General features: G+C 49.3%; 1 protein-coding gene across 1 annotated transcript in view; it reads left to right on the top strand.

Annotated features, from left to right (window-relative positions):
• PCSK2 (proprotein convertase subtilisin/kexin type 2) overlaps nucleotides 1-21,083 on the top strand; it is a 314,344-nt gene extending 293,261 nt beyond the window's left edge. Inside the window, exons 9-12 of the mRNA XM_002710961.5 lie at nucleotides 3,804-4,019; nucleotides 6,077-6,177; nucleotides 10,306-10,533; nucleotides 19,733-21,083. Coding sequence (XP_002711007.1) covers nucleotides 3,804-4,019; nucleotides 6,077-6,177; nucleotides 10,306-10,533; nucleotides 19,733-20,219 — 1,032 coding nt within the window. The 3' untranslated portion in view covers nucleotides 20,220-21,083. The remainder of the gene's footprint in view (nucleotides 1-3,803; nucleotides 4,020-6,076; nucleotides 6,178-10,305; nucleotides 10,534-19,732) is intronic.
• The last annotated feature ends 2,404 nt before the right edge of the window (nucleotides 21,084-23,487 follow it).

Here is a 23,487-nt window from a genome sequence, read left to right on the forward strand (position 1 = left end):
AAAGACTAACCATTCGTTTTGCTTGTGGTCGACAGTTAGCTGGGTTGCTCTGCTGACCTGCACCAGTCTTGGCTAAACTCAGCTGGCCTCACTCACACAGCTGTAGTCAACTGGAGGCTGAGCCACAGGCAGGCTGGTCTAGGACTTCCTCCCTCGCATGTCTGGCAGTGATTGGCTGTCAGCTGGGGCGGGGACTTCGCCTGGGCTCTGTCTCTTATCCAAGGCAGGCTAACCCAGGCGTAGGAGAGACAGCAGAAGTCCACGGGTTTGCTTGAGACCTATGCTTGGGACTGACTCAGAATCTCTGCACCCCGTTCTGTTGGCCAAAGCAGGACACGAGGCCAGCCTGCTTTGAAGGGGTAAGAAACTGACTTCTCTTCACAGGCAGGGCTTCAAGGCCATATTGCAAAGGGTGCACCTACAGGGAATTGTGAAAATTTTGACATTCTGGTAAATCTACCACACTCCCTGTGCCAAGACAAAGACACTGGGTGCTGATTTCCTTTCAGCAAAGGTTCTTGGCCTCACAAGCAGCCTGCGTGTGGACTTGTTCTGGGGGAGTTCTGCAGATGGTCAGTCTGTCCCATTCATCCTGACTCCTGTAAGTTTCACTTTCAGAGGGTGCTGTTTCTTGATCTGGAGCCCCAGTCTAAGTCTGCTGTGTGTGATCCTCCACACCTGCTGTGGGGTGACCCCGCTCCCCGTCTGGTTTCCGAGAGCACCTGCTTGTAGAGGTGGAGTATCCTAGTATCGATTTACCAAGATGCTGAGGATGATTCTCAGCCAGTGGCTGAATCAATGCTTGTTGACTTAGCAGCCTTATCCATCAAGGGCTAATTAACTCCCACTCTCATTAGCAACGATTGGAAATGTCAGGGGAACTTGGCAGTAATCCAGTCATCTCTCCTGCTGCTGCTATCTCTGCCCTTAACTTCTACGGCAGGAATGTGGCCCACTGGTGGCCACGCAGGGACAGATTTCCTCTGCCAGTGCCTTTTGTCTTCTGGCTTTACAGCGGCCCGGAGCCCCTGGGGCCAGGCTGGGGAGTGGAGGGAGGTTGCACATCTGACCCTCTCCTGCCCACCGAGGACCCAAGGCCAATGCTCTGGGGGTGAGAAAGTAGGAAGCAGGAGGCCCATGGCCCAATCCAGGGCTCTTGAAGTGGAAAGGAGATGACCCACAGAGGCAGGGAGAAGGGAGATGGAAGAGAAGGATGCTGAAAGTATGGTTGGAGCAGAGGATCAACACTAGCTGCGGGTATTTCTGACGAAGCTTGCCCTGTATAAGTGAATAGCATGTGGTAGTGACCACTGTACATATCATTATGTATGCTTTACTTGACCACATAAGACTTCCCTCTTATATTTGGTGTTCATTCACACAGGGACAATGTCATATAATACTACATTTAAAAGCATTTTAGGGCCAGCACTGTGGTGTAGCAGATAAAGCCGTCATCTGCAGTGCCAGCATCCCATATAGGTGCCAGTTCAAGACCCAGCTGCTCCACTTCCGATCCAGCTCTCTGCTATGGCCTGGGAGAGCAGTAGAAAATGGCCCAAGTCCTTGGGCCCCTGCACCTGCATGGGAGACCCAGAAGAAGCTCCTGGCTTCTGGCTTCGGATTGGTGCAGCTCCGGCCATTGCAGTCATTTCAGGAGAGAACCAGCAGATGGAAGACCTCTCTCTCTACCTCTCCTTTCTCTGTAACTCTTGACTTTCAGATAAACAGATAAATCTTAAAAAAAAAAAAAAGGCATTGTAACGGTGTTCACTTAGCTTAGCTATTAAGACTTCCATTAAGATGCCCGCATCCTATGTCAGAGTGCCAGGGTTCAATCTCCAGATCCGCCCGAGATGCCACTTCCTGCTTGTACAGACCCTAGAAGGTGGCCGTGGCGAGTCAGGTGTTGCGGTTCCTGCCACCTGTGGGAGACCTCAATTCAGCTTCCAGCTTTGGCCCTAACCAAGGGTTGTTGTGGGCATTTGAGGAGTGAACCAGCAGATGGGATCTCTCTCACTCTCTCACTCTTTCAAGTTATTAAAAGAAAATTTTGAAATTCTAAGTAACCCAGTATTATCTAATAGGATAAAGAAGAAATATATATACACATGTGTAAGAATTTTATGTAATTTGGGTAAAAGGTATCTACATGTCATTTATGTAAACATATATATGATATGTAACTGTCTGTTATAAATACCTTACATATCTTTTTTTAAAGATTTATTTTATTTGAAAGGCAAAGTTACAGAGAGGCAGAGAGAGAGAGAGAGACAGGTCTTCCATTTGCTGGTTCACTCCCCAAGTGGCCTCGACAGCCGGAGCTGAGCTGATCTGGAGCCAGGAGCCAGGAGCTTCTTTCGGGTCCCCCACACGGGTACAGGGGCCCAAAGACTTGCGCCATCTTCTACTGCTTTCCCAGGCCATAGCAGATAGCTGGATCAGAAGTGGAGCAGCTGGGACTAGAATCAGTGCCCATATGGGATACCAGCACTGCAGGCGGTGGCTTTACCCACTATGCCACAGCACCAGCCCCTTACGTATCTTATATTGCTAAATACAAACATGTATACACATACACTTCCATTTTGGCTGAAAAATGTCTAGGAAAGGGATAATAACTACCTCTAGAGGGATTTCTTTTCATTTTCCTTTCATATACTTTGACTTTTGTTTACAGTGAGTATGTGCTATCTTCACAATTTTTTTTTGAAAAGCAGCCTGTCTGGGGCCGGCGCTGTGGCGCAGCGGGTTAATGCCCTGGCCTAAGCACTGACATCCCATATGGGCACTGGTTCTAGTCCCAGCTGCACCTCTTCCAGCTCTCTGGTATGGCCTGGGAAAGCAGTAGGAGATGGCCCAGGTCCTTGGACCTCTGCACCACAAGCGAGACCCGGAAGAAGCTCCTGGCTCCTGGCTTCGGATTGGTGCAGCTCCAGCCATTGCAGCCATCTGAGGAGTGAACCAGCAGATGGAAGACCTCTCTCTCTGTCTCTACCTCTCTCTGTAACTCTGTCTTTCAAATAAATAAAATAAATCTTAAAAAAAAAAAAAAGAAAAGCAGCCTGTTTGTAAACCACAGAGTGTTTTCCAGCTTTTTTAAATCATGTTATCCCAGCTTAAATTGCAAACTCAGGTGGCTATTTATATTGGGTCCTTCCTGAAAAAATATTTCCTGTGGTGCCCACCAGAACCATGTGGTTTCCAGTATAGACAAACAGTGAATCCAGTCATGGATTCGGCTGATGAAGGAGTCCAAATCCTGACCCTCCCTGGGCAGAGCCTTCCCTGCGTACATCACTGCCCATGCCTGGCAGCCCCTGGCTCCCGGGCAGGTGCTGGAGTTGGTGGCAGCATCTCCCATTGATTATTTTTTTAACATTTATCCATTCATTTGAAAGTCAGAATTAGAGATGAGGGAGGGAAGGGGAGAGAGAAAGAGAGAGAGAGAGAGAATCTTCCATCCTCTGGTTCACTCCCCAAGTGGCCACAATGACTAGGGCTGGGCCAAGCCGAAGCCAAGAGTCAGGAATGTCTTCCAGATCTCCCACAAGGGTGCAAGGCCCCAAGCATCTGCCATCCTCTGCTGCTTTCTCAGGCGCATTAGCAGGGAGCTGGATCTGAAGTGGAGCGGTGTGGTCTCATACCAGTGTCCATATGGGATGCTGGCATTGCAGGCATCAGCTTTACCTGCTACACCGCAGCGCCGGCCCCGTCTCCCATTGCTGTTGCACCCAGGCAACCCCTGGCTCCCTGGCAGGCACCGGAGTTGATGACAGATCTCCCATTGCTCTCCCCAGGGCCGTGGGGGCAAAGGCAGCATCTACGTATGGGCCTCCGGGGACGGTGGCAGCTACGATGACTGCAACTGCGATGGCTACGCCTCAAGCATGTGGACCATCTCCATCAACTCGGCCATCAACGATGGCAGGACTGCCCTGTATGATGAGAGCTGCTCTTCCACTTTGGCCTCCACCTTCAGCAACGGGAGGAAGAGGAATCCCGAGGCCGGTGTGGTGAGTACGACCACTCTGTCCTCCTTTCCACGTGCCCACTGGGACAGGGGTGGGTTGCTCTGCTAGCTCCCCTCCTTCTCTCAAAGGGTTAACATCAATTCAGAGGGAAAGACCCATTTCCTTCATGCCCACTTACTTTCTATTACAAGGTGGAGCCCTACCATATGCTAGGAGGAAACAAGGATGACTATTTTCTAGCTCACGTTCCATAGATTTTCTTCTTCATTATTTTAGCTGGCAAGTAATGATACACCCCAGTTTACCAATAAGTTTTCCCAGCACATCATTCATAAGAATAACTGAGAATGGTGACATCACACTGTGACCCCATCTGAGCCATGTATGATGGTTATTTAAAAATAGCATCTCTGGATAGAATTTTCTGGGCCTATCAGCCCCCTAAAACTGGGGACACCTGTGAATTTTCTCGAGAGAGGGTTGTGACTTTCATCATATTTTGACATGGATCCATAATTCTGAAAGCAAGAAGGTTATTTGTTGCCTTCTTCTGAGCAGTTATTCCTTCCTGAACAAACAGGGTTGCAATGGTAAATTTTCTTAGCCCCTTACAAATATGTCATCTGTACAGCATAATGAACCCCCATGGATCCGTTCTCCTCTGTGGCTATGTGGTTCACTTAACCTTTCCTGGGACCTCCATGCCAGGAATCTAGTAGGTGGTTCGTAAGTTTCCAGTGAGCTACATCCCCCGACTGGCCACCCACCCCCTGCTCTGAGGCTTCGCGAGACAGGAGGACAGGAACCCAGAACAAAGCCTCAGTACCAGCTAGGGCTTCCACCCTGTGTTTCCGCATCAGGACTCCCACCTTGGCAAGCTGGCTGGGCTCCCATGTGAGCCAAGAGAAGTCCTTTACCTAGAAAGAGACACTGACTTTGACACCTGTCCCTCCCAGGAGCCCTGCAGGGGCTCTTAGTTGGTCTAGAGGAGATCGGAGAGCATGCCAGGTCCTCCCAGGAGAAGGAGGCCTTAGCTTCTCTTACCCATGAGGAGCACGGGCAGAAAGGGAAGAGAACCAAGCAGAAAAGATGAGCTGCGGAAGCCTCTGTCCAGCTGAGCTTGTGATGCTTCCATCACGAGGGAGGTTTCACTCCCTACCCTCCAGGGTCTCAACAGTGGCTTTGAGCTCAACCCTTACCCATGACTCTCTTCCTACCGGGGCTAGGGAAGAGCCTTGAATTTCCTCTGAATGCTGTAGTTTTGCCCAGTAGATGCCTTTAAACCTCCTTTGTTCCTAAAGGAATAGGCTCTTTGAGGGTCCTACAGACAGAAAGAATGCCTGTGGTTTGTACATGATCCTAATGAAGATCTTGGCTCTACAAACGTTGGAAATAAGGTTTTTCTCCTTGTGAGAATTCCTTCAAACTCAGTTTGTCAGCTCCCCCACACCCCTGAAACGAGATTTGTGGAGGTGTTCACACGCCTGTTGGGTCGTGTTGACCCACTGTGTCTCAGTGCCTCTCTGTGAGTTTTAGATGTAGAGAAATATTTACTTCTAATATCTTATTCTTGGCAGACTTTAGGTGAGCACACTATTCTTCCTCTTCAGGAATGACATCCTTTTCTTCATGAGTGAGAAAGAAATGCTGATGAAATGGCCCTTGTGCTTTCCAAGAGCCAGTTCCAACGCCACAAAATTTGGGTTCGCACTGATTATGGCAGTGGGTGATGGATCACCACCTTGATTGATCACCACCTCCTAGTGTTTCTTTTACAGATTCAGGAAGTAAATGTTTCTCTCCTCACTGATATAGCCAGATATGCTTCTTTGAACAATTGACTTATCTTGACTTCTCAATGTAACTATGTGTGATTATACATCCCTTTTTGCATGGACTGCTAGGAAGCTCAGTTAAAATTAATTGCAAAGAGATAGATGTATGGATGCTGAGCTTATCCTTAGCTTCATCTTTAGCTTCCTAATCAGAAAACAAGTGCAGTTTATACAAAAGAAATATACAATCCCCTGCTCCCTATTAGTTTGAGAGTTCAAAATAGCACAGTGTATTCGCTCATTACTCAATGTCTTCCCTTGCAGGCAACCACAGATTTGTATGGGAACTGCACTCTGAGGCATTCTGGGACATCTGCTGCTGCTCCCGAGGCAGCTGGCGTGTTTGCACTGGCTTTGGAGGCGAAGTATGTTGATAGCTCTGGGCCCAGGGCTGGCCCGACAGGGTGCACTAACACACATCTCTCTACCCACATACCAGATGTCCCTGGGGTCAACAGCCAGTTGGGGAGCTAGTGAATAGTCAGGGCCAGTGAACTCTGCTGGATATTTCTAAATGGCCTGGGCCCTAAGTCAGTTACACACACACACACACACCATAAAACTCTAACCCTTGGAGAGCACAAACCCCTGCACCCGACAGCACTTTAGCACATATCAGCAACTTACTCAGATACCAATTAGGCCACACAGCTATTTCTTTTGTTTTTTCTTCTTAATTTGAAGGGCAGAAAGAAAAAGATCTTCCATCCACTCAAATGGATCTCCCACATGAGTGGCAGGGACTCAACTATTTGAGCCATTACCTCTGTCTCCCAGGGTACACATTAGCAGAAAACCAGAGTCCAAAGTAGAGGCGGGACTTGAACCCAGGACTTTGAACTTGGGTGTGGGATATGAGTGTCCCAGTTGGCATCTTGACCACTGTGCCAAATGCCCATCCCATGGATATTATGTCTGTCTTTATGAAATCCACCCTCTTTGTCCTCTGTCTGTCCCCTTGGCTGTTTGACCCCACTAATAGTCACAGTCAGCTGAAAAGGAAAATCAGATGGCCCAGCTGGGTGGCTCACAAGGTGTTTCAGAGCTTGTGGCCAACAAGGACCTCCTACTCAAGACTGTGCATGTGTAAGTGAATCCTTTAACACGGAGAGAAGGTGGGCCGGGTCATGCAGTGTAGATCAAGAAGTGAGCTTTTCTTGGAAACCTTCGAAGCTACAGGTAAGAGGAGACCATTCCCACATTCTCACCATCCCATAGAGAAGCCGCATGTTGCTGCACTTGCTTGGATTAGAGCATCAGTGGAGGTGCCTGTGCACCTGCTGGTCCCCTCCAGTGAAGCCAGGGGCTGGCCTTATGTTCCAACATAAACACTGGGCTTCAGAAACACCTCATACGTGGTGTAAGAACAACTACCAGCTGTGCAAGGAGTGTTCAGGAAATGCAGCACCCTGAAACCTGTGAGAAGTCGGATTTGGGCTCCTGGGGGAGGAAAAATGAGTCCCTCTTCTCCATCAGCAGTTGCTAGGCAACCTGACCTCCTCGCATCTGCCTGCAGGCAGCCCCACTTGTCTCTCTGCACATATGTGGCACATTTTCTGATTTGCGCAGGAGGCAAGAGTTGGTTCCTAGAATAGGAAGGGACTTGAAACAAGTATCTACTATAGCCTTCTGCCTTCAAGCAGAAAAGGCATAATTATATGACTTTAAGGTAGATAGATGACAGATAGATAGAGAGATTGGTAGAAAGATATGATAGAAGGAGAGAGAGAGAAGCGGGGGGTGGGGGGACTCCCAAGGTGAGAGAGTCCTCTGTTTGGATTAGTCTAAACTTTGATTCTTGTAACAGAAGTCAAGACACCAAGAGACAAACATTGGTCAGAACCTAACTACTAAGCACAGAAACCAAGAGTTACGCACATTTAATTTGCATCTCCTGAAGATGAAACTGTGCATCTGAGGGCTTGAGTGGGCCCTGGGATCTGAGCTGGCTTTGCTCACTCTGGCTGCAAGAGGACCCTGCTGCCCACTGCAGAGCCTCCCAGGGGACAGGGAGCAGGAGTCTCTGGTCTCCCTGTCAGCCTTAGAAGGCAGCACTTGACTCCCAGTCTCCTGGGAAGCAAAAAGCACTTGCCCAGACCATGTGCACACAACAGCACCATCTCAATACACTAAAGCAGTGGCGCAAAGCTGCTGCAGTCCTAACCAAGCCACGGTTCTTCATCCCTTTAGCAACAAGCCGTAAATACCTTACAAAAAATACCTTACAAATTGCGCAGTGGCCACTTGAGCACCCTTTGGGAGCAGTGGTCATCAGTGTAAAGCTCTCTCTTGTCATAAAGGGAGGAAATATTACGTGGAGGGCAGGTGGATCAAGTCCAGTAGCCCTAACGTTCTTCAAAACACCAACTGCCTGTGGTGGCAGCAGAGTCTGAGATGAGATTTGGGTGCAAGTTATTTATAAAGGAAGAGGTGGCTCCCAGGAAAGACCAGCAAGGAAGTAGGAGGAGTTGGGGATGGGGAGTAACCCAATAAGATGCCATCTCAGGAGAAGTTCTGGCTTGGGCTCTGGCGTGCAACCTGTGCCTCTGAGTTTGTTCCTCCTCAAGCAAGCTAAGAGAGGCCCTAGGAGATGCAAATGCCATGGGACCTCTGGACTTCTGCACCTGTAGCACAGCCCTCCAGTGGCCAGCAGTTAAAAGCATTGATCAGGATGAAATCGCCCCAGGAGAGGGCCTGGAGGGTGGAGGAGACAAAGGCCCTTCACAGGACAGTCCCCAAAGTTCCTCTCTCTCTGACACTGCGATGAGGCAGCAGGGAGTCCTCAGTGACACACAAGACAAAGGCTGTTTCCTACCCAGAGGCCCAACACAGCAGCTTTTCCAAAGCAGTTTGAATGCAATAGATTATCCTGTCCATGTGCACACCTATCAGAAACCTTGGAAGATGAAGAGTAAGCCTTCCTCCCCCCAGCACAACTCCAGGGGGAAGGGGCACCCTTCTGCCCTCCTGAGCAGTCTTCTCTTTGTTGCTTCATCTCAAAAAGCACCAAGAATTTGAAAACGCCAACTTGAGTCACAAGGGTATATGACTCACATCGGCCAGTGGGACCTGTATTAGAGAAGTTTCTGAGGAAGTTAGTGTTTGCAAACAGACTGGTTTAGTCACTGAACAAACAGTGCCCAGGACTGTCCAGGGCACTGGGGATATGAGTATGTTACAGATATTGTCTCTTCCAAGGAAGACCGGACAGCCTGGTTGTCAGAAATGAAATACAGTCATGTAGCCAGTACCAGGACCAAGAAGCAGAGCACTGCCGGCACCCAGAGTCCCTCCCCGGTCTCCTTCCAGCCCTACCCCCATGACTAATCACCACCTGACTTCCGACAGCATAGACTACTTGTTCCTGTTTTTATACTTTGAGTCAAGTGGAGTCATACCGAGGCTCTATACATGGGTCTGCATTTCCATTGCTGTAACAAAATACCTGATGCTGAGTACCAAAAAAAAAAAGTTTATTCAGCTCATAGTCTGGAAGCTGAAAACCCAAGATTGGAAGCCCATGAAGTCAGCCTCTGAGGAGGACCCCCTTGGCCTCATCACATCTCAGTGGGTGGCATCACGGTGGAAACATGTGAGAAGAGAGAGCACGTGGAGGCAGGAAGCCAGGGACCACTACTGCTCTTTTATAACAACGCTGTCTCTCGATAGCTTGATAAGAGCCCATGAAAACTGCACGCATTGCTTCCGAGGCCAGTGCCTCAGTGCCCCAATCACTCTGCTCCAGGATCTACCTCTTAAAGGTGCCATCACCTGCTAACATCACCACACTGGAGATCAAGCTTCTAACACATGCACCCTTGAGCAAGACACTCAAACAGCACCCTAACCTTAACATTCTCTTTGTCTTCCTTGGGTCAACATTGTGATTGTGCAATGTGTCCATGTTATTCAGAGTAACTGATCATTGCTGTGCAATGCATATGCTGTATAAGTTACATCTCAATGGGTTTATCCATTCTCCTATGGGGGACTTCAGTTTGGGGCTAATCACATTCTAATGCATATGTCTGGGGAATATATACACATTTCTGCCACATTCATACCTGGGAGTGGAATTGCTGTGCCATGGCTTAGGCATATGGACAAGCCTAGAAGATGCAGCCAAGCAGGTTTCCAAAGTGTCTGTAATAGTCTACATGTCCATCAGGAAAGTACTGGAGTTCCAGTTGCTCCACATCTTTGTCAACTCTTGGTATTGTCAGTCTTTTCCATTTTAGCCGCCCCATTGTGTGTGTTAGAAAGCTCTGTAGAAGTACATTTATGTAAGTAAGAGAGGCAGGAAGATTTTTTTGACTGACATATATAATGATTCCGAGTAGCACATCTACAGTGTCACTCAACTGAGATTCACAGTGTTCCAGGTTTTGCTAGGAGTCTTTGTCCCAGGTGTTGTTCGTCTTAGTCATTGTACCTGTCTCCCTCTCCTGACTTGCCTTATTCTTGCCCTCACACTCTCTCTCTCCTTTCTCCAGCCTGGGTCTGACCTGGCGAGACATGCAGCATCTGACCGTGCTCACCTCCAAACGGAACCAGCTTCATGACGAAGTCCATCAGTGGCGGCGGAACGGAGTCGGCCTGGAGTTTAATCACCTCTTTGGTTACGGGGTCCTGGACGCAGGCGCCATGGTGAAAATGGCTAAAGACTGGAAAACCGTGCCGGAGAGATTCCACTGTGTGGGAGGCTCCGTGCAGGACCCTGAGTAAGTGGGACAGTAGCACAACTCCAGGGGTACCATTTGCATAGAACACAATTGTATAACTCACAGCTCCAGCTTCTAGAGTTGAGCCTTAACTGTCTCAGTGGCTTATGTCCTTGTTTCTTAAGTGCACAAATCAGCCAATACGGCAACACCCAGATCAGTAAACAGAAGATGATAATAGCCCAGGAGGCCCCTTGGGTCCCCTTCCCTCATCATCTCCCCAAAGGTAACCCCTGTTCTTACCTCTAACCCCACAGGTGATCCTGCCTAGTCCATATTTCACATAAACGGAAGCACATACCTTGCTGTCTTTTATATCGGGATTCTCTGCTCAGAATTATTGTGTTTGTGGGATTTGCCCACGTGTGTTGTGTATTTACTATTTATCCTCATTGAAGAAGAGTGTTCCAGCCTGTGACTATAACACCCTTTGCTTATACATTCTGTTTACAGGGCTTGCTTTCACCCTGAGTGAGGTGGATTGCTAGCCCCACACAGAAGCCACCGGCTTGGTGGAGTGTGCTTGCTGGCCTTCCAACTTCCCACCATGGTAGGAGGATGGGCGATAGGATACTTCTCTATTCAATCTCTCTCTCTCTTTCTCTCTCTCTCTCTCTCTCTCTCTCTCTTTCTCTCTCTCTCTCTCCTGGTCTCTTAGTAAGGTGGAGTTAGCAATTCTTATCAGTATTATAATTATTCCCCTATCATGAAATGCATAGAACTTAAGTGTAGTATCTGTGTCCTGATGAATGTGTATCCAGGAGCTATCACAGAACATTTGTTCCCTTAACCCACAGATGCCTCTTGTTCCTTCCAGCTTGTCCACAAACCAGTGTCTTTGTTCTTCTCACTACAGAGTAGACTTACTACTTCAGCATTGGCAAAAGATTTGTCCGGGATATAGCATGCAGCATTAGCTCATTCATTCTCGTTGCCTTGTAGTATTCCACTGAGACATGTGCCTCTGTGGCCTATGCCATTCACATCGTGGTAGGATCTGGCTCCTGTTCCGCTTCAGTGGCCCCCAACTCTGACTCCATTTCTATGGACTGTGTCACTTTGGACAATATCCAGTCTACAGCTCTATCTTCTGCTCCTGGATTTTCTGTAGCTTTTGTCATCAGCTACCCAGACCTGAACTCAAACCTTTTTTTAAACAAGATTTATTTTAAAGACAGAGAGACAGAGATTTTCCACCTCCCCTCCCCAAATGGCCACAACGGCCTGGGTGAGGTCAAAACAAGGAGCCAGGACCCCTCTCCTGGCCTCCCACAGTGGGCCATCATCTGCTGCCTTTCCAGACACATCGACAGGGAGCTGGATTGGAAGTGGAGCCGCCAATCAGACCGGCACTCAGATGTGGGCTGCTGGCATTGCAAGTGACAGGTTATGCTGTGCTGTGATGACAGCCCCCTGATTTCAAATCTTGACTTTACCAACATGAATGATACACTTATCCTCCTGAGCATCTATTGTAGCCATTCTCAACCTTTGTCCCTGACCTCTGTGGCAGGGTAAGGCCAGTAAACCTCACCTCAGCATGGTGTTCTGTTTTGTTCTGTTTTTATTTTTTTTTATGAAGCTTTTCTTTTTTTTTTAAGTTAATAGTCATTGATTAGCATTAGCAAGCATTGTGTACTTTTCATAATTATGAACTCTATTTTTTTATTTATTTTTAAGGAATACAAATTTCATAAGTACACCTTTAGGATTATAGTGATTCTTCCCACCATACCCACCCTCCCACCCCTCCTCCTCTTCCCTCTCCCATTCCCAGTCCCATTCTCCATTAAGATTCATTTTCAACTAACTTTGTACACATAAGATGAACTCTATTCTAAGTAAAGATTTTAACAATTTGCATACACACAAAGCTGTTTTAGAACTAGTTTCACAGTTAACTCTCATAGTACAACTCTTTGAAGACAGAAGTCCTGCATGGGGAGTTAGTGCACAGTGATTCCTGTTGTTAATTTAACACCTAACACTCTTATGTATGACGTAAGTGACCACCTGATGCTCTTGACATGAGCTGCATAGGCTGTGGAAGCCTTTTGAATCCACAATCTCCATCAGTATTTAGGCAAGGTCATTAGCATAGTGGAAGTTCTCTCCTTCCTTTAGAGAAAAGTACATCTTTCTTTGATGGCCGCGTCTTTCCACTGGGGTCTCACAGGGATCCTTCATGTAGAACATTTTTTTGCCACATGCCTGAAATTCATCATGATGCTTTAAAACTCATCAGACAAAGCATGTAGGATTATAAAGGAAATCAATTTGGTTGAAAACCAGTGATAAAAATGTTAAAAAATAGATTGTGATGAATTCATATATGCCCTTTTATTCACACAGTACACAGAAAGCTCTAGAGGCAAATCTAATAGCCATGATCATTTCACAGCAGTGAGAGCCACTTAAGACACTTGCAGGGGCCGGCACCGTGGCGCAGTAGGTTAATCCTCCACTTGTGGCACCAGCATCCCATATGGGCGCTGGTTCTAGTCCTGGCTGCTCCTCGTCCAATCCAGCTCTCTGCTGTGGCCTGGGAAAGCAGTAGAAGATGGCCCAAGTCCTTGGGCTCCTGCACCCGCATGGGAGACCAGGAAGAAGCTCCTGGCTTTGGATCAGCACAGCTCTAGCTGTTGCGGCCATTTGGGGAGGAACCAACAGAAGGAAGACTTTTCTCGCTGTCTCTCCCTCTCACTGTCTGTAACTCTACCTCTCAAATAAATAAATAAAATCTTAAAAAAAAAAAAAAAAAGACACCTGCAGGGGCCAGCACTGTGGCTCAGCGGGCTAAACCACCATCTGCAGTGCCAGCATCCCATGGAGTGCCAGCATCCCATGGGGTGCCAGTTGGTGTCCCAGCTGCTCCACTTCTGACCCAGCTCCCTGCTCATGCACCTGGGCAAGCAGCAGAGGATGGCCCAAGTCCTTGGGCCCCTGCCACCCACATGGTAGACCCAGATGAAGCTCCTGGCTCCTGGCATCATTCTGGCCAAGCCCTGCCATTGTGGCTATTTGGGTAGTGAATTGGAGGATGGAACCACATTCTCTCTCTCTCTCTCTCTCTCTCTCTCTATATATATATATATATACACACACACACACACATATATGTATATATGTATGTATATATATATATAACTCTGAATTTCAAATAAATAAATAAATATTTTAAAAAACAAGAACCAGGCTGGCACCGTGGCTCAACAGGCTAATCCTCCGCCTTGCGGCGCCGGCACACCAGGTTCTAGTCCCGGTCGGGGCGCCGGATTCTGTCCCGGTTGCCCCTCTTCCAGGCCAGCTCTCTGCTGTGGCCCGGGAATGCAGTGGAGGATGTCCCAAGTCCTTGGGCCCTACACCCGCATGGGAGACCAGGAAAAGCACCTGGCTCCTGGCTTCGGATCAGCGTGATGTGCCGGCCACAGCTCGCTGGCCGCGGCGGCCATTGGAGGGTGAACCAACGGCAAAGGAAGACCTTTCTCTCTGTCTCTCTCACTGTCCACTCTGCCTATCAGAAAAAAAAAAAAAACACCAAGAACCAAAAAGACACCTGCAGTGACTGATGTGGGCTCACTGACAGCAGAAGCTCGGGAAGTGCTCACCCCCTGCCCCGGGGCCGCATTCAGAATGGAAGGGGAAGCTGAGTCTCCGGCAGTGGTTTGGTAAAACTAAGATGCACGGTTTCCCCTCCAAACTGTTAGACTCCTGCTGTGCCCCGAAAAAGAGCCTCTTCTCTCTTCCCTCAGAATCAATGGAGGTCATGTCCCTTTCCTCCCCGAGTCGGAGGACGTTAGCACATACAGGTGTGAAGCTGGCCCGTGAAAGGCCCTAGAGAATGGAGCTTTGTCTTTCCCACTCAACCATCACTGGAAACGTTCATACTGTGGGGGAAAAAAGATAATATGAGCAGGCTTTGGGGGCAGCTTGGGACACACTCATCCCATATCAGAGCACCTGGGTTCCAGACTCAGCTCTGCTCCTGATTCCAGCTTCCTGCTAATGTGCACTCTGGGAGACAGCAGATGATGACTTCGGTGCTTGGGCTCCTGCCACCCACAGGGGAGATCCAGATGGAGTTCCTGGCTCCTGGCTTCTGCCTGGCCTAATCCCAACTATTGCAAGTATTTAGAGAGAGAAACAGTGGATGGGAGATTCTCTCTCTCTCTCTCTCTCTCCCTCTCTCCCTTTCAAGTGACATGAAAATAAAATGTTTAAAAGAAAGAAAATAACATGGTGAAATTTCAGAGGCAGTGATTGCCAGATTCATGTGTGAATTCCAAATTGTGTATCCTCCTGGCCTAAGGCGTCCTCCCTTAAATGAACTTCCTCCCCTGGGCAAGCCTCCTCCCCCAGGTGAGCACCCCCCAACACAGGTGAGCATCATTCCCTGGGCTCGCAGCCTGCCGCGGACAAGCGTCGGCCCTCGGGCAAATGGCCCCCGTGTTCCCTGAGCCCCTGGAGCACAGCGCCACATGGATCGCTGCACAGCTGTGTCTCTTTTTTCCCATGGGCTTGTCCGTGATCTCACAAGGCATCGCTCCTGTCAGCTCTGTGTAAGAAGACGAAGATTTGGCCTGGGCCCTACAACAATCTGAAGACTCAAGCCGCACGTGCTCCCTGGGGTGTTGTGAACAAGGACATCCCAGTAGAGACTGCACTTGCCCACTGGGATGTGGCCTCCCCGGCCCAGGTGTCAGCTCTCCCCCGCAGGTAACGCAGGGAATTCTCTGTGATCGCGGCCTCTGCCGAGATGGGGCTGCGGGGCTGCTGGGGAAGCAGAGAGCTTCCTGAGACAAAAGTGGTGACTGCAGAGACCCTCAGCCGCCTGTGCACGCATCACTGCTGTTCATGCCCCTCCTCTTGGCGAGACAGCTGGTGCTGAGGCCCAACCAGCCCATTACAGAGGCTGTCAGTGTACGCGAAGGAAGGAAGGAGCATTCGTTGAGCACCTACTGTGTGGACTCTGCACACTCACGGGTGGCACAGTTGCCCCATTGTTGCAGGCGTGCCGCTTCTCACTCAGGGCAATGGTGCATGGCAGCATCAGCAGCAGCTGGCCGCTGCTGTGTCTCAGTAGAGAAGCAGCAGCGTGTGCCAGGCTGTGCCAGCCTTCTGCACACACTGCAAGCCCAGGAGGTGTTTCCCGTCCTGATTACACGGGTGCGGAAGCGAAGATGCGGAACACAGAAGAAATGAGCTCAAGGAAGCAAGGGGCAACCGAGACTTGAAGCAAGGCCCGTCTGAGTCCACATCCCAGGCTCTTTTCACAACAGGACATTGACCATGAGCTCCTAGTGTGTACCCAGGCCCTACAGCAGGCCCCATGTGAGAGCCCTGTGATAGGCCTGATGGTGTCACCGCAGCGGAGGTGGCGAGGCAGGGGCAAGTTACGGGCACACCAAAGCAGCCCAGCTGCTGAGTGGCCAAAGCGAGATTCAAGCCCGGGCCTTCTGTACCTCAGGTATCTCAGATTCTCCACCGGAGAGGGCTCTTCCCAATACGCATGCCCCCGGGTGGTCCCACTTCCTGAAACCCTGTAACCACCAACCATTCCAGAAGCCCTGTCCCTGCATTGGTCTACCGTGTCCTCTGGGAGACACTGACCCTGGGAACCAGTGTCCAGATGGGGGATTTCGGGCTCAACCAGCTTTACCTAAACTCAAGGTTAAAAGGGCATTGACGGCTCAGTTTCCCCTGTTGGAGTTCAGAGTGGTTTTTGGAGAACTGTGGAAGCTCGGGAGATTTTCTGTAGGGGTGAACGTGTTCTCTGCGCCATCCAGTACAATAGCATTGGCCACTGAGCTCGAAGAAAGGGATGCATTCCACTGAGGTACTAAGTTTCCATTTGACTTCGTTGTCATCGATTTGAATCAAAATAACCCCCTGTGGCCAGGGGCTCCCACCTGAGACAGCTTCCCTCTAAGGCCGGTGGGGTAGCCCCACCTTTGCAGAAGAGATGCTAAACAGGACGAACAGAACAGGGAGTGGAAATGGAAGGATGTCACCAGTGGAGGCTCCCAGAAGGCCAGGCCAGTGCATCTGGTGGTCTTGCACCCACTCCTGGTGCCAAGACTCGGCTGCTCACTCCCCACGCGTGAACAGCACGACATTGGAAGTCCTGACGCAAAAGCCCAGGCACGGACCTGGGAGAGTGCTGTTCAGAAACCCTCAGCGGCAGTCACCGCCAGTCCCTGACGTCTACTGTGTCATGTTACCACGAGATGTTGGCATCACCAGCTTCAGTCTACAGTTGAGAAAGCAGGAAGATAGAATGCATGGCTCTGGTTCACAGAACCAGCACCTCCGACGTTCCCTGCATTCTACAAAAGCCTGGACCTGGAGCCTCCCTCCCTCCTTACAAACAGGAAAGACTCTGTGTGTCTGGAACTCTGCTGTGCCAGCAGCGCTGGGGCCCAGGCGTCCCTCAGAGCACAGCCATTGGAGCACCAGCCTCGTTTGCATTCACATTGGCTACATTCACAATCAACAGATGGTGCTACCACAACATTTAATTTGTATCTTATTTATATTTATTTGAAAGGCAGAGAGACAAAGAAAGATCTTCCATCTGCTGGTTGACTCCCCAAATGCATGCAATGGCCAGTGGCCGGCCAGGTTGAAGCCCAGAGCCTGAAATGCAATTTGGGTCTTCCATGTGGGTGGCAGAGACCCATGTAGTTGAGCCCTCACCTACTGCTTCCTAGCGTGTGTGCATTGGCAGGAAGCAGAAGTCAGTAGCAGAGTCAGGATTTGCACCTCAGCACTCTGATATGGGCTGCACACTTCCCAAGTGGCATCCTCGTCTCTGCACCAAATGCCACCCCCACTGCGTTATTTAGGGGAACCGTTAGCGTGGAATATGCTGGAGCCCTCTGGGTGGAGGTGTGTGTTGATAGCAGACCTATGCTCTGAAGTCAAGCAAGATGGACTCCCTATGACCCTCAGAGGTGATGTGTCTGTGAGAGAGGGTGGGAGGGAGGAAGGGAGGGAGGGAGGAGAGGAGAGGACGTGGGCCGAATCTGCCTGGCATTCCAGCATAATCCACGCCACTGTGGAATTTGGAGCAGGAGGGAGCCCTGGAAATGATGTTGTGCAGATTCATCACTGAAGTAACTGGAGGCCCAGAGATGCCATTGTCCCAACCACTCAGGAACTTCATCCCCTGTTGGTAGCCCTGTTTTCAAGGAAACTGGAGAGCTATTGAGGCAGGAGCTCAGCGGGCCCTCCCTCCACAAGGACAGAGACCTCAAATGTCTTGCTCATGGCTGTATCTCTGGTGCCTAGAACAGTGCCAGGCACTTGGTAAACAAGAGGGCCATACGTTGTGTAGGAAGGAAGGAATGAGATTATTCGGCCAGCACGACCCCCGCACGAGGAAAATGTCCCAGTGATGGCCATAGGACAGCAGGCCAGGCAGGTAAACCTCGCCTTGTTAGAATCTGGGCTCTGCGTCCTCTCCTCCAGCCCTGCCACTGAACTTGGCTCTGATGCTGGTGACCCCCCACAAGGGACTCCAACTCTGTGGCCAAAGACACCCCAAAGTCTTCTACCCTTTCACAGTATTGTCTTTCACTAGAATTAATTAACCCAATTTCAGCCTTTTTAAATGTCAGTACAGGTTGAGCATTGCTGATCCAAATTGCATCAAAATCCAAGATATTTTGAGCACCAACATGAGGGCACAAGTGGAAAATTCCACAGCTGACCTCATGAAATAGGTCACAGTCAAAGCACAGCTGCACTACAGATACTGCATGAAATTACCTTGAGGCTGTGTGTACAAGATATACATGAAACACTAATAATTTTCACATTTAGACTTGGGTGCCCTCCCCAAGGCACCTCATTGTGGATGTACAAATATTCCAGAATCCAAAGTCCAAACACTCTGGTCTTAAACACTTTGAATAATGGATATTCAACCTGTTATAACATTCATATTAACAATAGCTTCTATTTGTCAAGATTCTGAGCCCTTTTGAGTTGTCCCTGAGACAGGGCTGGAGTGCTTACTCTTTTCTTTTCATTTTTAAAGATTTAATTATTTATTTAAAGAGCAGAGTTACAGAGAGGCAAAGGCAGAGAGAGACAGACAGACAGACAGACAGAAAAGTCTTCCATCCACTGGTTCACTCCCCAAATAGCTGTAATGGCCAGAGCTAAGCTGATCGGAAGCCAGGAGCCAAGAACTTCTTTTGGGTCTCCCATGTGGGTGCAGGGGCCCAAAGACTTGGGCCATCCTCCACTACTGTCCCAGGCTATAGCAGAGAACTGGATCAGAAGTGGAACAGCCTGGATGCTGGCACTGCAGGAGGCAGCTTTACCTGCTGTGCCACAGCGCCAGCTCTTATTCCTTTCTTTAAATTAATTGATTGATTGATTGATTGATTGATTTGAAAGGCAGAGCAACAAAGAGAGGGAGAGACAGAGACAGAGATCTTCCATCTGCTGATCCACTCCCCAAATACCTGCAACAGCCAGGAACTGCATCCAGATCTCCCACTTGGGTGGCCCAAGTACCTGAGTCGTCATCTCCTACCTTCCCAGGTGCATTAACCAGAGGCTAGATGGGAAATGGAGGAGCCTGGACTCAAGCCAGCACTTCACTAGGGGTGGGGGTGTCCCCTGTGGTGGCTTCATACACTGTGGGGCACAGTGCCCCCTCCCCACTGACAGGTTTTGGAGACGGACATGAGGAAGTGGAGATGTGAGACAGGGCAAAAGCCAGCCAAGAGTGCATGGATGAGAAGTTGCCACCATGAGCAAGCAGGCTGAATCCCAGTGGGGACCTGAGTTGACCCATTGAGAAAGGGGAAGTTGGAGTGTTATTTATCCACCACCCACCAACCACTGGTCGAGGATGGACACTTAGAAGTGAATCCCAGATGCCTTTGGGCTCTCCAGCACACTGGCTGAGCAAACTGCCGTGGTGTTAGACACTGCAGCCACACGTAAACATAGGGTGGCTCTGGAGGGGCACCAGCAGCCTCCCCCACCTTCCCTTTCTACACAGACGCCTCTGAGTGAAAGCCATGTGCTCAGACTCCAAAGCTGGGGTGGAGTTAACCCAGGTCGGCCCCATTAACCCCAAAGCCCTGCTCTTCCTGCTCCCTGAGGTTGCCTTCAACCCACCTCCCACCTGCTCGTGGTGTGCCCACCTCCCCTGACTGTCTCCTCCTCACTTTGCCCCCAGGAAAATTCCACCCACTGGCAAGTTGGTGCTGACCCTCACAACCGACGCGTGCGAAGGGAAAGAGAATTTCGTCCGCTACCTCGAGCATGTCCAAGCGGTCATCACGGTCAACGCCACGAGGAGAGGAGACCTGAACATCAACATGACCTCCCCGATGGGCACCAAGTCCATCCTGCTAAGCCGGCGGCCCCGGGACGACGACTCCAAGGTGGGCTTTGACAAGTGGCCGTTCATGACCACCCATACGTGGGGGGAAGACGCCCGGGGAACCTGGACCCTGGAGCTGGGGTTTGTCGGCAGCACGCCCCAGAAGGGGGTGCTGAAGGAGTGGACCCTGATGTTGCACGGCACGCAGAGCGCACCGTACATCGACCAGGTGGTGAGGGATTACCAGTCTAAGCTGGCCATGTCCAAGAAGGAGGAGCTGGAGGAAGAGCTGGACGAAGCCGTGGAAAGAAGCCTGCAGAGCATCCTGAGCAAGAACTAGGCCACCCGCCACCCTGTCGCCCCGCCTCTGCCTCCGCCCAGCAGCTGCTGTCACCCCTCCCCCAACACGAGTCCATCGCCTGAGCTGAAAGCTTTGCCCACTGTCCATGATGATTTTCACGACAATGAAAACAACCTTTTCTATTCCACCATGCCCCAGATATAGTGTTCCCACCAACGTGTATGTCCCACATGTCACTCCAAGTTCTTTCTTTCCCGCATCCAAATGGGTGATGTCCTGCAAACGAAACTGGCACAGCTTCTCCCAGCCCCCCAGCCCCCCAGCCCCAATTTTTTTTCCTCTCTGAGAAAAGAGCACATTTCAAAAGCCACGCCCAGTGGCTGCGAGAATGTTTGTCCCGCGGCCTGAACGAAGCACAAGAGAGGTGGTGGGTCCTTTGGGGAGAGGTAATTTGAACTTACCATCCCTGGATGGTAGATGAAATCACACCATCCAGGGAGAGGCCTAGTTACTAGATGGGGGCAAGAGATCCGAAAAGCAAGAGCTTTGGAAATTTCACCACCAACCCCAAAATCCTTCCTTTACCTGTCCTGCTCAGCCAACATGATAAGTATGTAATCTAAGAAAGTTCTGGAAAAATCTGCAGGAGCAGCCCAAATTTCTCTCCATTTGCAGAGTTCAGCCCAGCCCCAGTTTTCTGGGGTTCCTCACATAGCTGTCCAAAAGAAAATGGGGCAAGTCAATCAGGCAGACGTGGCCACCTGTCTGGGGCAGGGTCGTTTGCTCTCTGGTTTTTCAAACTACGTCTCTGGGGTATCTTCATCTGATATAAGGGAGAGGCGAGGTGAGTGTTTTCTCAAAGCTTTGCACACATCTCCTTGGGCTTTAATTTCAAAAAAAAAAAAAAAAAAAAACACTGGAGAGGAACAACTTCCTGCCTCTTGCTGTGAGTTCATTGATGTGTTGGAAGGGTGATGGAGACGTGTGCGAGGACACGAGTGGCATCCCCACTTGGACCCCTCGACCGGTGGAGCCTCTTCTGCCGAGAAAGGGATGTGCCACGTGCCAGCTCGCTCCCCGGTCCCTTGAGGGCTGCAGGAAGCAACAGGACAGCTCTGTTGGCACATGGTGCCATCTTGGTGACTCGGCAGGCCGCGAGACATCAAGCATGCAACCAGAGGCGGCTGTTGTCAGCCCCAGAACCCACCATTTCTTTGCTAGACTGACGACCAAGTGACTTCCTGTCACTTTATTTTCCTACCCAGGTTTACCTTCTCATTCCCAGTGGCAGGGCCCACCCATTCCCAAGACACGGCTCCTCCTCTCCCACTCCCGGCTCCTCCCTCCCTTCCCATGGGATCTGCTGGCATAGCCCCAGGTCCTGTTCCCCAGGCCCGCAACACAGAGCACTAACGATGGCAACTTTGAGAGAGAATCTGGAAGTCCCAGTGTCTGTCTCTTCTCCCCCATCTTGGCATGAATTCCAGTCTTCTCGAACATCTTGTGACCTTCCTCCATCATGCTTTGAAGTGTAATATTTATGATTTTTTAAAAGAAATTTATTACTTGTTGCAAAGGTCTTTTTAAACCAGTTTAAAGAAACAATAAATGGAAATCATTGAAAATTCATTTCACATTAATTGTCTGAAAATAAACCAAAGGACATTATGTGTGCATGTGTGTATAAAGTGCACACAGAAATATATATACATATGTAGACTATATACATGTGTGTATATGTGTATATATATACACTTGTATAAATGTATATACACACATATACCCAAAATGTGTGTACGTGTACTTATTTAAAGAAACAGACACTATATTCATCTCTTAAAGAATATTCAGAGACTATCACGATGATTCTGGCTGAAGCAAAAGGCCGGTGGAAATTCAGGTCAAAGTGTTCATCCATCCCCATTACGTCACCTGTGTAATTTCACAACTCTCTGTATAAACATTAAATGTCTTCTATAGCAGCAAAAATATGAAATAGTTGTCCATATTTTCAAAGTTGTGGTATAATTTATGAAATTAGAGAGTGACTTATCCGCTTCTTAATAGAAATGGCAAGTTTTGATATGACTATACAGTATATAAAATATATATAGTGCTATATATCCACACATTGGGTCTCTTTCATTTCTTTTTGGCTTCAGTATTGATGCTGACCTCTGTCTAGCTAGTGCTATTTTTATGATATCCCCGATCCTAATGCAAGAGACATTTACTCATTTATTTTAAAGCTAAAATAAGTGATTGATGAATAGGGTTCACATTGTTCTACCCTGTGCCAGATTTTATAAGTAAATTTAGAAGGACATGTTGTAGATTAGGAGACTCAACAATAAAACATTGCCTTCCAGAAATCATGTGGGATGTGCTGTATCGTCCATGGAAACCCATCCATTCTAGGGGCACATAATAAAAAGTTGTTGCCATATAGAGACCTTAAAAGCCTGCCTGGGCGAACTTGCATGAAAGATGTACGATTAGTGTGTAAATCATACGTCAAACATGGCCAAGGGCAGCATGTTTCAAATTCCGGTTATAGCCATTAGCGGACTGTAAACTCGATTCAGGAAGTCAGTACGGAGTCTGTTAACAGAAGAGAGCGGAGCAGATCGTGCACGTGAAGGGGAAGGCTGGCTTCCTGAAACACTCGTTTCTGGGGAGTGCTGGCTTCAGTGTGTCTGAGTGTGGATACCGGTTCAGGGTATGAAATGCATCTCTCAGTATGGCTCATGGGCAAAAATCTTTTAGAAACGCTACTCTGGAGTACATAGTCAGGCTAGACCATGTTACAGCACGAGAGCAAATGCCTCGAACTCCCCGTCGTTTAACACAGCAGAGATTTCTCTGTCGCTGTCACGAATTCCAGTGGGGGCACAGGAGACTCAGTGAGACCACAGAGTCAACTCAGGGATCCAGGCTCTTCTGCCGAAGCTGCCAGTCACCGTGCAGAAGAGACGCCATGGGGACCTCTCTCCACTCGTCTTTATTTTTTTAAGTTTATTTATTTTTATGCATTTGAAAGGCCAGAGACAGAGACAGAGATCGTCCATCTGCTGGTTCACTACCTAAATGCCCACAACAGCCAAGACTGCGCTAGACTGAAACTCAACAGGAAACTCAATCCCATTCTCCCACATAAGTGGCAGGGACCTGAGTACTTGAGCCATCACCTGCTGCCTCCCAGGATGCACGGTAGCAAGAAGCCCAGTAAAAAGCTGAGCTGGGCCATGAAGCCAGGCACTCCAATATGGTATGCGGGCATCCTAACTGGCCTCCAGCTGCAAGGTCG

This window comes from Oryctolagus cuniculus, chromosome 11 (assembly GCF_964237555.1).
Source record: "Oryctolagus cuniculus chromosome 11, mOryCun1.1, whole genome shotgun sequence".
In the NCBI taxonomy this organism is placed as follows: Eukaryota; Metazoa; Chordata; class Mammalia; order Lagomorpha; family Leporidae; genus Oryctolagus; species Oryctolagus cuniculus.